The 11675-nt window shown below is 36.1% G+C and overlaps 1 protein-coding gene across 2 annotated transcripts; it reads left to right on the top strand.

Annotated features, from left to right (window-relative positions):
• The first annotated feature begins 691 nt into the window (after nt 1–691).
• On the top strand, nt 692–11459 carry LOC129292616 (valine--tRNA ligase, mitochondrial 1). 2 transcript variants are annotated; one of them, XM_054930196.1, is made up of 20 exons: nt 692–960; nt 1298–1354; nt 1501–1670; nt 1753–1825; nt 3254–3319; nt 3395–3478; nt 3753–3830; nt 3933–4016; nt 4134–4213; nt 4727–4784; nt 4886–5188; nt 5279–5449; nt 5822–6021; nt 6648–7050; nt 7193–7444; nt 7551–8051; nt 8341–8432; nt 9234–9333; nt 10261–10406; nt 11009–11459. In XM_054930196.1, exons 1-20 carry the CDS (start codon nt 898–900, stop codon nt 11169–11171), a joined length of 3144 nt encoding a protein of 1047 aa, XP_054786171.1. In that variant the 5' UTR covers nt 692–897; the 3' UTR covers nt 11172–11459. The 2 variants fall into 2 exon arrangements, with proteins under 2 accessions (XP_054786171.1, XP_054786170.1); XM_054930195.1 differs by having other exon boundaries at nt 1495–1670.
• Nucleotides 11460–11675: the final 216 nt, after the last annotated feature.

Below are 11675 nucleotides of genomic sequence, written 5' to 3'. Positions count from 1 at the left end.
TACACATGTTATGTGCACTAAACAATTTCTACAGAAAATATGAATATTCAAATAAATTAAACAAAATCAAAATTTATTTTCGTAAATCCATAATACGAGTCAAATAGCCTATTTAAATTCTAAAGAACGAACTGGGACAATCAAATGCAATATAATGCGATAAGGCACAATTAGTCAACTACATGCCTAGCTAGCTAGCATGAACAGCGGTTGGCAATTTTGCTTTATAACATTTTTATGGTTTTCTACTCAATTTATGTAGTTGTTGGTCCCAAAATGGCTTGGGATTCACTCGTTTTCGAGTTCAAACAATAGTATATATTATCTTAGATCAAATTATCTTCTAATTAAGTAATTCTTGGTGCACCGCCCATAGAAGAATAGTTCTTCCAAATGTTGACTTGAGGTTTGATATTTTTGTTGAACTAAACTGAAACGCATTAAATGATAATAAAAAGTGAAATATTTTTTCCAATAAAAAAAGTGAAATGTTTTTTGAATTTAAATTCTAAATTAATTCCTTTACTTTTTTTAAATAAGTAACTTCTTATTTAGCCTGAATATCTTGTGAGAATTAGCTATGTAACATGTATTAATCTTAAGTTCTTAACCTTCGCATCCTAAAAGGAGAGTCATGTCGGGTTCAACTGAGAATTTACCATAAAACACTAAAACCTGATTGGTCCCGTCGTTTAGCCAGTCACCGGATCGACAACGCACACAACGCAAGTAACTGTCGTTTATTCCTTCATTTCATTTCCGCGCGCCGTCTAGGGTTTTCCAAGTGCCGTTATTGGTGGCTGGCCAAAACCTTCCTGGGCTTCCTTATCTCACACACTACTCAGAATCTTCATCCTGATCGAATCTATTACAGTAGAGCTTCACTGATCACTTACAATGGAATCTGAGAGGAAAGTTGAGGTGGAAGACCCTGAGAAGAAGAAGAAGAAAGAAGAGAAGGTTTTCACTACCATCTTTTTTGGACAGTTTATAGGATTCTTAACGTTGGCAACATAATCTTGATCAGAAAGTTGTGGCTCCGTTTGTTTATCCCTTATATTCATTTCGTTCATATATGCATTGAGCTCCTGTTTGACTGTAAAGTAAAAAGTAATGCTTTTTGTTAGAGTTCACACGCGCATATTAAGTAAATGTTGGTTTTCAGAGGAATTTAATTGGCTGAGAAATGCAGTTGTAAAACTACAGAGGATCTTTTTTTTTTTTTCTTTTGGGGTGTGGATGTGGAGTAAGATGTTCGTAATTTCCTCATGTGACAATGTTTCTGGATTTGTGGCAGGCAAGAGAAAAGGAATTGAAGAAAATGAAAGCTCTTGAGAAAGCTGCTAAGCGTCAGGTGATTGAATTTCCCTTCCCTTCTGTGCAAATGCAGCACTGGTTCTGCTACTTTTAAATTAGAAATTTATTTTTTATCTATCTAATCAATATGATACTGCGAGTAATGTTCTGAATTTCCACTTTTCCACTTTGTTTTAGGAACAGGAACAAAAATCATCTAGTAATACCTCTAAAAAAAGTGAACGGAAGAATGTAAGGCGCGCAGGCGATGAGAACCCTGAAGATTTCATAGACCCTGAGACTCCTTCAGGTCAGAAGAAACACATGTCTCGTCAAATGGCAAAACAGTATAGTCCCCGTTCGGTGGAGAAATCGTGAGTCTTGTGTACATCTTCCTATGAATTATCTTTTTGGTTATGCGAAGTCCTTATCTTTTCTGTTCTGCTAAAAATTTAGGTGGTATGAATGGTGGGAGAAATCAGGGTTCTTTGTGGCAGATGCCAACAGCTCCAAATCACCTTTTGTCATTGTGAGTATCTCACTGTTTGTCTACATGTTAGTTTTTCATGCCCTTGTTTTCTGGTCCAATTTTCAATGCAACAGACAACATTGAGATTTATATCCACAAACTAAACATGATTAATGGAGTGTAGGGTAGCCTTGTGCTATACTCCCTCCATCCTTATACATAAAATGTTTTTTATCGAATCACGCAAACCAAAAAAATTTGGTTATCTAGTTAAAAGCATAGCAACATTCCAGTTTTGCTCCTAATTATTGTAAATAAAAAATAAATCTCTTTTTTCAAAGTGAATTAGTGAGAGTACTTGTATTTTTCTTTTTCCAATTTAATAAGGATATAATGATCCATTCATTAAAAAAATATGCTAATAACTTCTTATATTTTGGGACAAAAAGGGGTTTTAGAAAATCTCTTATATATAAGGACGGAGGGAATATATTGGAAGTAATCCTTCTTTGTCTTGCATTCCTTTTCATCAAAAGTCTGTTTGCCCCTCTTTTGTTCTTTTTATAATGATCTATTTTATAGTTTGAGTAAGAGTGAAAATCCAACAGTATTATTTTTAGTCATTTTTCATAGGATGAAATCTCTGCACGCTGAATCTCAAATTATTTTTTGTTATATCACTATGCAGTGCTTATTAGATTTGAAATCATTAGTTTAGAAGAGTTCAGGGAAGGAGAGAATCTTAAAGAGTTATTTGAATTTGAATTTCGAACTCAAGCACTCTCAAAGCTGGGAGATTCTCCCTGAAAATTCTGATATACTTATAATCTGAAAACATAAAAGTTCTGACAGAGGCTACTTAATATTCCAGCACAACAACTGGCATTTTCCGCATAAGACAATAATTAACTACTATCGTAGCTGATCTTATCCCTAACATGCACAAATACAATACTTGACTTATTTAAAGACACATATAGGACTTTAGACAGAACACACAAGACAGATTATTGACAGTTTTCGTTTTAACTTCCCTATTAATTACCCTTTTAGAATTTGTTCAGAAGTCAGAACCTCCAGCTCATACATTATCTATTGTTTCACCACATTTCTTCCTTGACCTTCCACTATAAGTCGGAAGAGGATGTGGCATGCGATCAGAAGTATGGTATCTAGCATTAGTTTTGGAAAGATTTGAGTTATGTTCTTTATTTCACTGATTCTGAAGTACTGAAAAAGAGATGAAAAAAAATTCTATATTCATATTTGATGCATGCATATTGAAAGGCTGAGTCATGATCTTGATGTTTATGTCCATGAGAAACTTACTTTGCCATCGTATTAGTTTTAACATTTAGGCCCAGGATAGGAAGTTTTAAATATGATTGGACATTCAAGAGGTGCGGGAATCAGCATGTATGTTTTTTAATTAGCTTGTTGGTGTCAATTTGAGCACCACGGAGCTATCTAATTGTGCTGTATTTTCAGGTACTGCCTCCACCAAATGTGACAGGTGCTCTCCACATTGGTCATGCCCTCACAGCTGCAATAGAGGTAGCGCATATGTGGAATGTGTATTTAGTTTAGCTGTTTAAAACCAATCATCTGAATGTTATTTGTTGCATGCAGGACACAATTATTCGTTGGCGTAGAATGTCTGGATACAATGCACTGTGGGTGCCTGGGATGGATCATGCTGGGATTGCAACACAGGTTTTTTTTTCTTGTAGAACTAATGCTAAGCAGTTCTTAGCTCTCTTGTTATTTATCATCCATTGTGGATCTTGTAGCAGGGTGGTATAGGAGGCCTCCTTCGTTTCTTGCTCATTTTTTTAGTTGCATATGCCATTTAATGCTGCCTGGGTGAATTTTTTTCTCCCTTGTATTTGATCTGAGCTATGTGAGGTTTGATGTAGAACACTAGTTCTCAACACATACTGGTGTTTCTTTTATTTGTGAGATGATGACAGTATGACTGTTGTGACAGGTAGTTGTGGAGAAGAAGATAATGCGTGAAAGGCGTTTAACTAGGCATGATCTAGGTCGCGAGAGATTTATATCGGAGGTATGTTTTCTAAAGCAATTTTAAAGTCACCATACTAATTTGGTAATTATATTTCTATGCCATTGCCAACAAAATGTACATTGGTAAATCATGGCACAATAGGTCTGGGACTGGAAAAACAAGTATGGGGGTACAATATTACAGCAATTACGTCGTTTAGGAGCCTCTTTGGATTGGTCTCGTGAGGTAAAGATGTAGATCATAACTTGCCAAGAGTTTATTCAAAAATTATGTCAATCTTTCTCATGGCATCCAAGAGTCATATATGGATTTCATATTAATCCTGCCTCTCTTTATCTTCAGAGCTTCACGATGGATGAAAGAAGATCAAAGGCTGTGACTGAGGCTTTTGTGAGACTATATAAGCAGGGCCTTGTCTATAGGTGAGTTGATGCTGGGAGCATCTAATTAGACCTAATATATAGCCACTTGCAACAATTTTCTAGTATGAAATGTCTTAAGGTATTGCTCATAGCAAGGCTGTGATGAAATATTAGGAAATGCAAATTTGAAGTAAAGGATTGATGAATGACAATTTATATGCAGTGAAATTGATAGCTTAAAAAAAATGTTCAAGTCATGGATTGTATTTGATGCTTATATAATAGCGTACTTGCTTGCTTTTACACCTTGTCCTCTTAAGAAGGCAGTTTAATGGGGAACTGTTCAAGAATGGAGCAAGCAAAGGTGAATGGTTAATTCAGTAGTCATATCTTGTTCTCTCTGGGACTTTTATGTAAATTAATTAACGACACCATGCTGATGTGCCAATAATTTGATGAGAAAATATTGAGTACTCCTTAAAGCCCTCAATTTCCTCGCAAATGGTTTACATTACTATTGGGTCTATATGGATTATTTTTGGAGATGTTACTATTGTTGTCTCACTATTCCAGGGACCTTCGTTTAGTGAATTGGGACTGTGTCCTACTAACAGCAATATCTGATATTGAGGTAGGCAATGTTATTACTTGATTGTTTTGAGTGATGCATTCAGTATTAGATGTATTTTATATAAAAAAAATGACTATAATGTAATTGCCTGCCGCATGCAGGTGGACTATATTGATATTAAAGAAAGGACGCTGCTAAAGGTTCCTGGATATGATAAACCAGTGGAGTTTGGAGTTTTAACAAAATTTGCATATCCTTTGGAAGGGAACCTCGGTGAAATTATTGTGGCCACAACTCGAATAGAGACCATGCTTGGCGACACTGCTATTGCTATTCATCCTGATGATGAACGATACAAGCAGTTTCAAGGGAAATTTGCAATCCATCCATTTAATGGTCGAAAGCTTCCTATAATTTGTGATGCTATTCTTGTTGATCCAACTTTTGGAACTGGGGCTGTTAAGGTAATTTCTTTACGTGTGATCTTATTTTTGCATCCTAATTTCTTTTCAACCGGTACTATGCCATGAGTTTACTTGCTTAACTCCTTGCAGATTACCCCTGCTCATGATCCAAACGATTTTGAGGTTGGAAAACGGCACAATCTTGAGTTCATTAATATTTTCACTGACGATGGGAAAATAAATACCAATGGAGGCTCTGAATTTGTGGGTATGCCACGATTTAAAGCTCGAGAGGCTGTATCAGAAGCATTACAGAAGAAGGTGTTGGTTCTTTTTAGACTATGAAGCCTTTGGTTTGTCAGGTCAACAAACATGTTCTGTGATATGCTTAGATAGTGCATGTATAAGCATGCGGAATTTGACTAGTGGTTGCTTATTGGTGGTGCATAATATGGTTAATGCTGTGAACTTATTTTTCCCTTTGTTCCTTTGCCTATGTTGCATGATGTGCTTCTTTTTGCATAAGATATGTCAATTTAGTAAGTTCCTCATGTAAGTTTTCAATGTTACTTTTCCCTGATACTTGTATTTCTGTAAATTTTCATTGGGTATGTCTCTTTATGTCTGTGTGATGGCTGGCGAGTAAAAAAGTTGCAGTTACTCATGTTTCATTTTTTTTCTGCATTCATTTAGGGCCTTTACAGAGGTTCTGAAAACAATGAGATGCGCCTTGGTGTATGTTCAAGAAGCAATGATGTTGTGGAACCCCTGATAAAACCTCAGTGGTATGTCAGGTGCCATGATTTGGCAAAAGAAGCTCTCCGTGCTGTCATGGATGAGGAAAACAAAGAGATAGAAATTATTCCAAAACAATATTCAGCTGATTGGAAGAGGTGCTTATATCTCATTTTGTTTGCTTTGGTTAATTTTTACCATTTATTACAATGAGAAATTACAACGCCTGCACCCTTGAGCGTTCCTCTGAAATTTATGGTTTCAAACCAAAATGCAGTCAGTCCTTCCTTGTAGAGATATATATCTTGGCATTTCTACAATAATTTGATAATTTAATAAAATAATATTCATAAATATGATTTTATTGACAAGAAATATCTCAAGCTTGAATTTGGTGACGGGTAATGGGAAATGGAAAGGGTTGGAAGATATCATTATTTATTTGAAAATTAGGAATTATCATAAATTATTTATAGTCAAAACACTCTACTTTTATAGATCAAAACCAATGGCAAATTGTTTCGTTATTAGTATAAATGAAGTAGAAAAATGGTGCTTATGCACCATGATTCTTTCATTCTTCTTTACCGCTATACAAAATAATCAATCATATGAACAAATTTTTTCAATAAATTATTGCATGAGAAGTGTGATGAAGTGAATGCTGGGTGGAAACTTGTGATTTGCTCAACTTAGTAGTGTTTTTTCACTCAACTTAGTTTTTTTTTTGTCTTTTTTGAATTATTATATTGGAGCACAAAGTGATCAAGACAAAATTTTACAGGTGGCTTGAAAATATGCGTGACTGGTGCATTTCTCGACAGCTATGGTGGGGTCACCAAATACCTGCATGGTATGTCACATTAGAGGATGACATCCTGAAGGAATTTGGTGCTTACATTGATCACTGGGTAGTGGCAAAAAGTGAAGAGGAGGCCCAGAAGGAGGCTAGCCGGAAGTATAATGGAAAGATGTTTCATTTGAGTCAGGATCCAGATGTTCTTGATACATGGTTCTCCTCTGGTTTGTTTCCACTATCTGTTCTGGGCTGGCCTGAGGATACAGAAGACCTAAAGGCATTTTATCCAACTTCTGTTCTGGAAACTGGTCATGATATTCTCTTTTTCTGGGTTGCACGCATGGTGATGTTAGGAATGAAGTTGGGTGGTGATGTGCCTTTTAGAAAGGTGAATTTGTGCTCCATCTGATTATGATATTCAGTAGCGTTTTCACATAAGGCATACCATAAATTTACTCTTGATCCATGCTTAAGAAATCCCAGGTCATTGACATGATTAAAAAAAAAAAAAACTCAACATCTCAATGCAGGTTTATTTGCATCCCATGATTCGAGATGCACATGGTCGCAAGATGTCTAAGTCCTTGGGAAATGTTATTGATCCCATTGAAGTGATCAATGGCATATCTCTGGATGGTCTACATAAGAGGTTAGAAGAAGGGAACTTGGACCCAAAAGAATTAGCTATTGCCAAAGAAGGTCAGACGAAGGACTTTCCAAACGGAATTGACGAGTGTGGTGCTGATGCTCTCCGTTTTGCGCTTGTCTCATACACGGCTCAGGTATTTGGTTGGCGGTATTCAGTAGCATTCTCTAAATGACTTATTATACAGACCACCTTAGTTTATTTATTTTTCATAATTTTGGCCTGTTTGTCATTTGTTTCAGTCTGACAAAATTAACCTAGATATCCAAAGGGTTGTTGGGTACCGGCAGTGGTGTAATAAATTGTGGAATGCAGTACGATTTGCTATGAGCAAGCTTGGAGATGATTATACTCCACCCACAAATTTGACTCCCAATGTTCTTCCATTTAGTTGTCAGTGGATACTCTCTGTGTTGAATAAAACAATATCAAAGGCAGTGAAGTCTCTAGAATCATATGAGTTCTCCCATGCATCCACTGCTGTGTATTCTTGGTGGCAATATCAATTGTGTGATGTCTTTATTGAAGTGATTAAACCTTATTTCACCGGTAACGACCCCAAGTTTACTTCTGAAAGACGTTCTGCACAAGATACTTTGTGGTTTTGTCTTGAGATTGGCCTGCGGTTGCTTCATCCCTTTATGCCCTTTGTCACGGAAGAATTGTGGCAGCGCCTTCCTTCACCAAGGGAATGTAAGAAAGCAGAATCAATCATGATATGCAATTATCCAACAGCTGTGGAGGTTAGTTTGCCTTAATATTCTTCATATTGTGAACATTAACTAACTTTGTCAAATACTCTGATTATGCCTTTTGTTTATGTTCTCATTGAGTGACACTTGTTAATATTTTCTTTTGAAAAAGAGTCACTTTATTTCTTTCTCCCCCACCCTCATTCTTGTCTAATGAAAATCTCAGGCATGATGTAGGAAATTTAGGTCCTATTAATATGTACGAGTTATTTAACATGCTTAGGCTGTTATTTAATACTTTTTATGTTTTTTTGCATTGAATAATTTATTTTAATCTCAGTGCTGGATCAATGAAGTGTTGGAGAATGCTATGGATCTTGTGGAGTCTGTAGTCAAGTCTCTCAGGTCTTTGGCAAATGAAAGACGGGACAGGTACATAGAAGCATTTGTTTACATTCTCGCCTCATGTTTCTTGCACTTCTCTTCGACTTAATACATTTCAACCTCCCTTTTTCTGTTTAAAAAAAAAAGGGTATTGGAAAGGAAAGTACATAGATGCGCCATGTGACTGGTGGAAAAGCTGGCATCCATGCCTCTTGTTTCTAATGGCAAGATTTTATCATTGTATTGGATTTGGTTCCTCTTAAATGCAGATTGCACTTAAGTGGGTAACCCTTGATATGAAAGGAGTTGATTTTTGTCAATCTAGAGTGAAGTGCTGGTTGCACTGTTCTCTTCAAGTGAAGTTCAAGGCCACCCTTGATGTAGTTGGAGGATTATAGTGCCTTTTTTATCCACATCTCAAGTGTCATGGAATTTGAATCAAGTTGATGGAGGACTTGTTATTTGCTTGCACTTGTGTTTCTTTTTGAGAACATGTTATTGAATTCCTTCAGTCCACACGCACGCACAGATTGCTTCAATGGTGAAAATTGCATCTCTGCAAAAAGACAATCTTTTCTTGCTTTTGTCCCTATAAAAAAAATTGTTGCTTTCTCTTTAAGCTGTGAAACAAATCTGTTGTATTTTCAAGAAAGTTGGAGGAGATGGAATTGACTCTTCTTGGCCGTAAATTTTTTCTTTTGGAGCAGGGTTGTTGAGAGGCTGTATGGGATGTTCTTTTAAATAGAACTGTGAATATACTTCTGTCAAACCTTAGACATCATAATAATTAGCTAGGTAGATGTTTGGTCTATCATGCTTTGCTGATTTTGAATTTGATGCTTTTGTTAGGCGGCCTGCTTTTGTGCTCTGCCGAACACAGGCAGTTGTAGAGATTATTAGCAGCCATCAATTGGAGATTGTAACTCTAGCAAATCTATCATCTTTGATAGTAAGTTCAATAAGTTGCTTGAAACGGCTTTCTTGTGTTCCTTTTATTTTCTGTGGTGTTTTGTCATTTTCTTGTATACCATTGAAGAGTTGAACCAAATATGCTAGTGAGTTTGACTTGATAACTTTTTTTGCATTTAAAAGGCATGGCAATTATTTTCGTACTCTATATGTTGTGTGACACTGGAGATTTGACTTGTTTCTGTTGGACAATTGAGGATATCATACAGCGTTTCAACCTTCTCAACAAAATCACGCTTGCACATCACTTTCACTGACAGTGATAGGATCTTCTATCCATGACTTCCCCACAAGCAGAAGGGCGTGTGAGCCTCTTCCAGAATCTAAGTAATAATATCTGTGGGACATGATGGCAAACTCATTGTGTGTATCTAATATGTAATTCTTTTTATCAGAATAATTCTTTTTATCTTTGCTAGACAAAAGGTTTCAAAGATATTGCAGTTGTAACTGATTGTGCTCAAGCTATCAATCCTGTCACACATGATGCGATAGAGGGACACCCATTCCAGGACATTATTCAAAAAGCTCGTAATTTATTGTTTAGGAATTGGTCTGTAAGCATTAACTTTAGACATACAGAATCTGTTAGCACAGCTGATGCTCTAGCTGGACATGCCCATGATGCGGGTAATCAGAGTAATGTCTTTAACTTTCCTCTGCCTTGGCTAGTAGCGATGGATGAAAGGGAAAGATATATGCTCAATAGCGTAAACCTCTTGTAATCTCCCTTGATTTTGTTCTCATCTTTATCCCAAAAGAAAAGGGAATAAAGTTTTGCCTCCGTATCAGGAGCAAGTGTCAACCTCTCAATTTCAGTAAGATGGGGGCACTTGTAGTATGCCATTAGCTCACTTGGTCTTTGTTTTATATTCTATGTTAACCTGTTATGCTTTTCAATCCACAGGTGATCAATGAAAACGATGCTATTCCTTCTGGGTATGCTGTATCAGTTGTGAATGAGAACCTCTCTGTTTATATGGAGCTGCAAGGAACTATTTCTGCTGAAGCAGAGCTAGGAAAGATCAAGAAGAAGATAGATGAGTTCAGGAAGTAAGTCTTCCTACACTGATTTTGAGAACTCATTCTGAAATGAACAGTGTTTTCTTTAAAAAAAATCTGATGACATTTCATTTAACATACGTCCTTCCATATTCAATTATAGACTCTTGAAATAAAATGACAGGGAATCGTGCCTAGATGTTAGATAGGTAGCTGTTTTATGGTCGGAAAACAATTCATACATACCAAGATTTCGGTAAAGTTGGGTGCTGAGCTTTTTTTTTTTTTAAATTATTAAATAGCAAATGGACATTTCTTAACACATTTCACCAAGTATACATAGTTTGTCAACACATCACAATTCTATTAAAGAATCTGATGGCTGATATATAAGAACTAGACAAATTTCTGCTTATGGATTATTTGAAGCTTAGGAATAAATAGTTATCATGGTTTATGAGTAGGATGACTTGCTATAAATTTTATGATACATGATATATTGATTGCACCAGTTTTTTCTATTGATTCACTGAATTTTCATTCGTTAACATAGGGAAGCCTTTTAAGTACCACTTCTTTTCCGGTCACAAAAAAAAGCGTACCCCTTCATTATTGTGGATTATGAGAAATGTGGGTTTTATTATAATATGCAGGCAAAAGGAGAGGTTGGAGAAGACTATAAATGCTTCAGGTTACAGAGAGAAGGTTCCACCCCATATTCAACAAGACAATGATTCGAAGCTTGCTTCCCTTCTGCAGGAGCTCCTATCCCTTGAGGAAGCTGCCGGCCATATTGAATCACAAGAACGAAAGTAACTTGTTACATTTTCTTGATTCTGGAAAAATCATGCACAAAGGCTTCCCAGTCAGTGCCAGCATCACTTATAGTTTGTATTTTTATAGGCCTTATTGTTTACCATCTATTTATCTCTGAATTATTTCAAATTTTGATATTCTTTTGGTTGTTTTGAGATGAAAATATTCACACCTCATTTGTCAGAATGACGTGCTTGGCTCTCTTAGTCTTGCTCCTCAAGTCAAAATGGAATGTAGAAATATTTATAATTACCATCTTAAAATGGATACGAAGGCTATGAAATTAAATGAGCATGTATCATATTGAACGTCTTTAGAAGGCAACTCTTATTTGGCTATTAAATTTTATTTAATGAGCCACAGTTATGAATGAAAATTGTTATGGTGGCAGATAACATGTCCGGAACACAATTGTGACGGCTCTCATGATGTAGACTAAATTGTACAAATAAATGCTCCTTGATTCTTATTAATCGAATGTGATGTGGTTCTTTTCACGTTAGA

This window comes from Prosopis cineraria, unplaced genomic scaffold (genome assembly GCF_029017545.1).
Source record: "Prosopis cineraria cultivar Desert tree isolate PC_DT_omini unplaced genomic scaffold, ASM2901754v1 PC14, whole genome shotgun sequence".
Classification (NCBI taxonomy): domain Eukaryota; kingdom Viridiplantae; phylum Streptophyta; class Magnoliopsida; order Fabales; family Fabaceae; genus Prosopis; species Prosopis cineraria.
The sequence above is the reverse complement of the archived record's forward strand: the minus strand, read 5'-3'. Positions and strand labels throughout refer to the sequence as shown.

Coding starts and splice junctions, on each gene's coding strand:
- LOC129292616 (XM_054930195.1), top strand. CDS start 898: ATGGAATCTGAGAGGAAAGTTGAGGTGGAAGACCCTGAGAAGAAGAAG. Junction 3,831..3,932: donor GCGAGAGATTTATATCGGAG/GTATGTTTTCTA, acceptor ATGGCACAATAG/GTCTGGGACTGGAAAAACAA. Junction 4,214..4,726: donor AAGCAGGGCCTTGTCTATAG/GTGAGTTGATGC, acceptor TCACTATTCCAG/GGACCTTCGTTTAGTGAATT.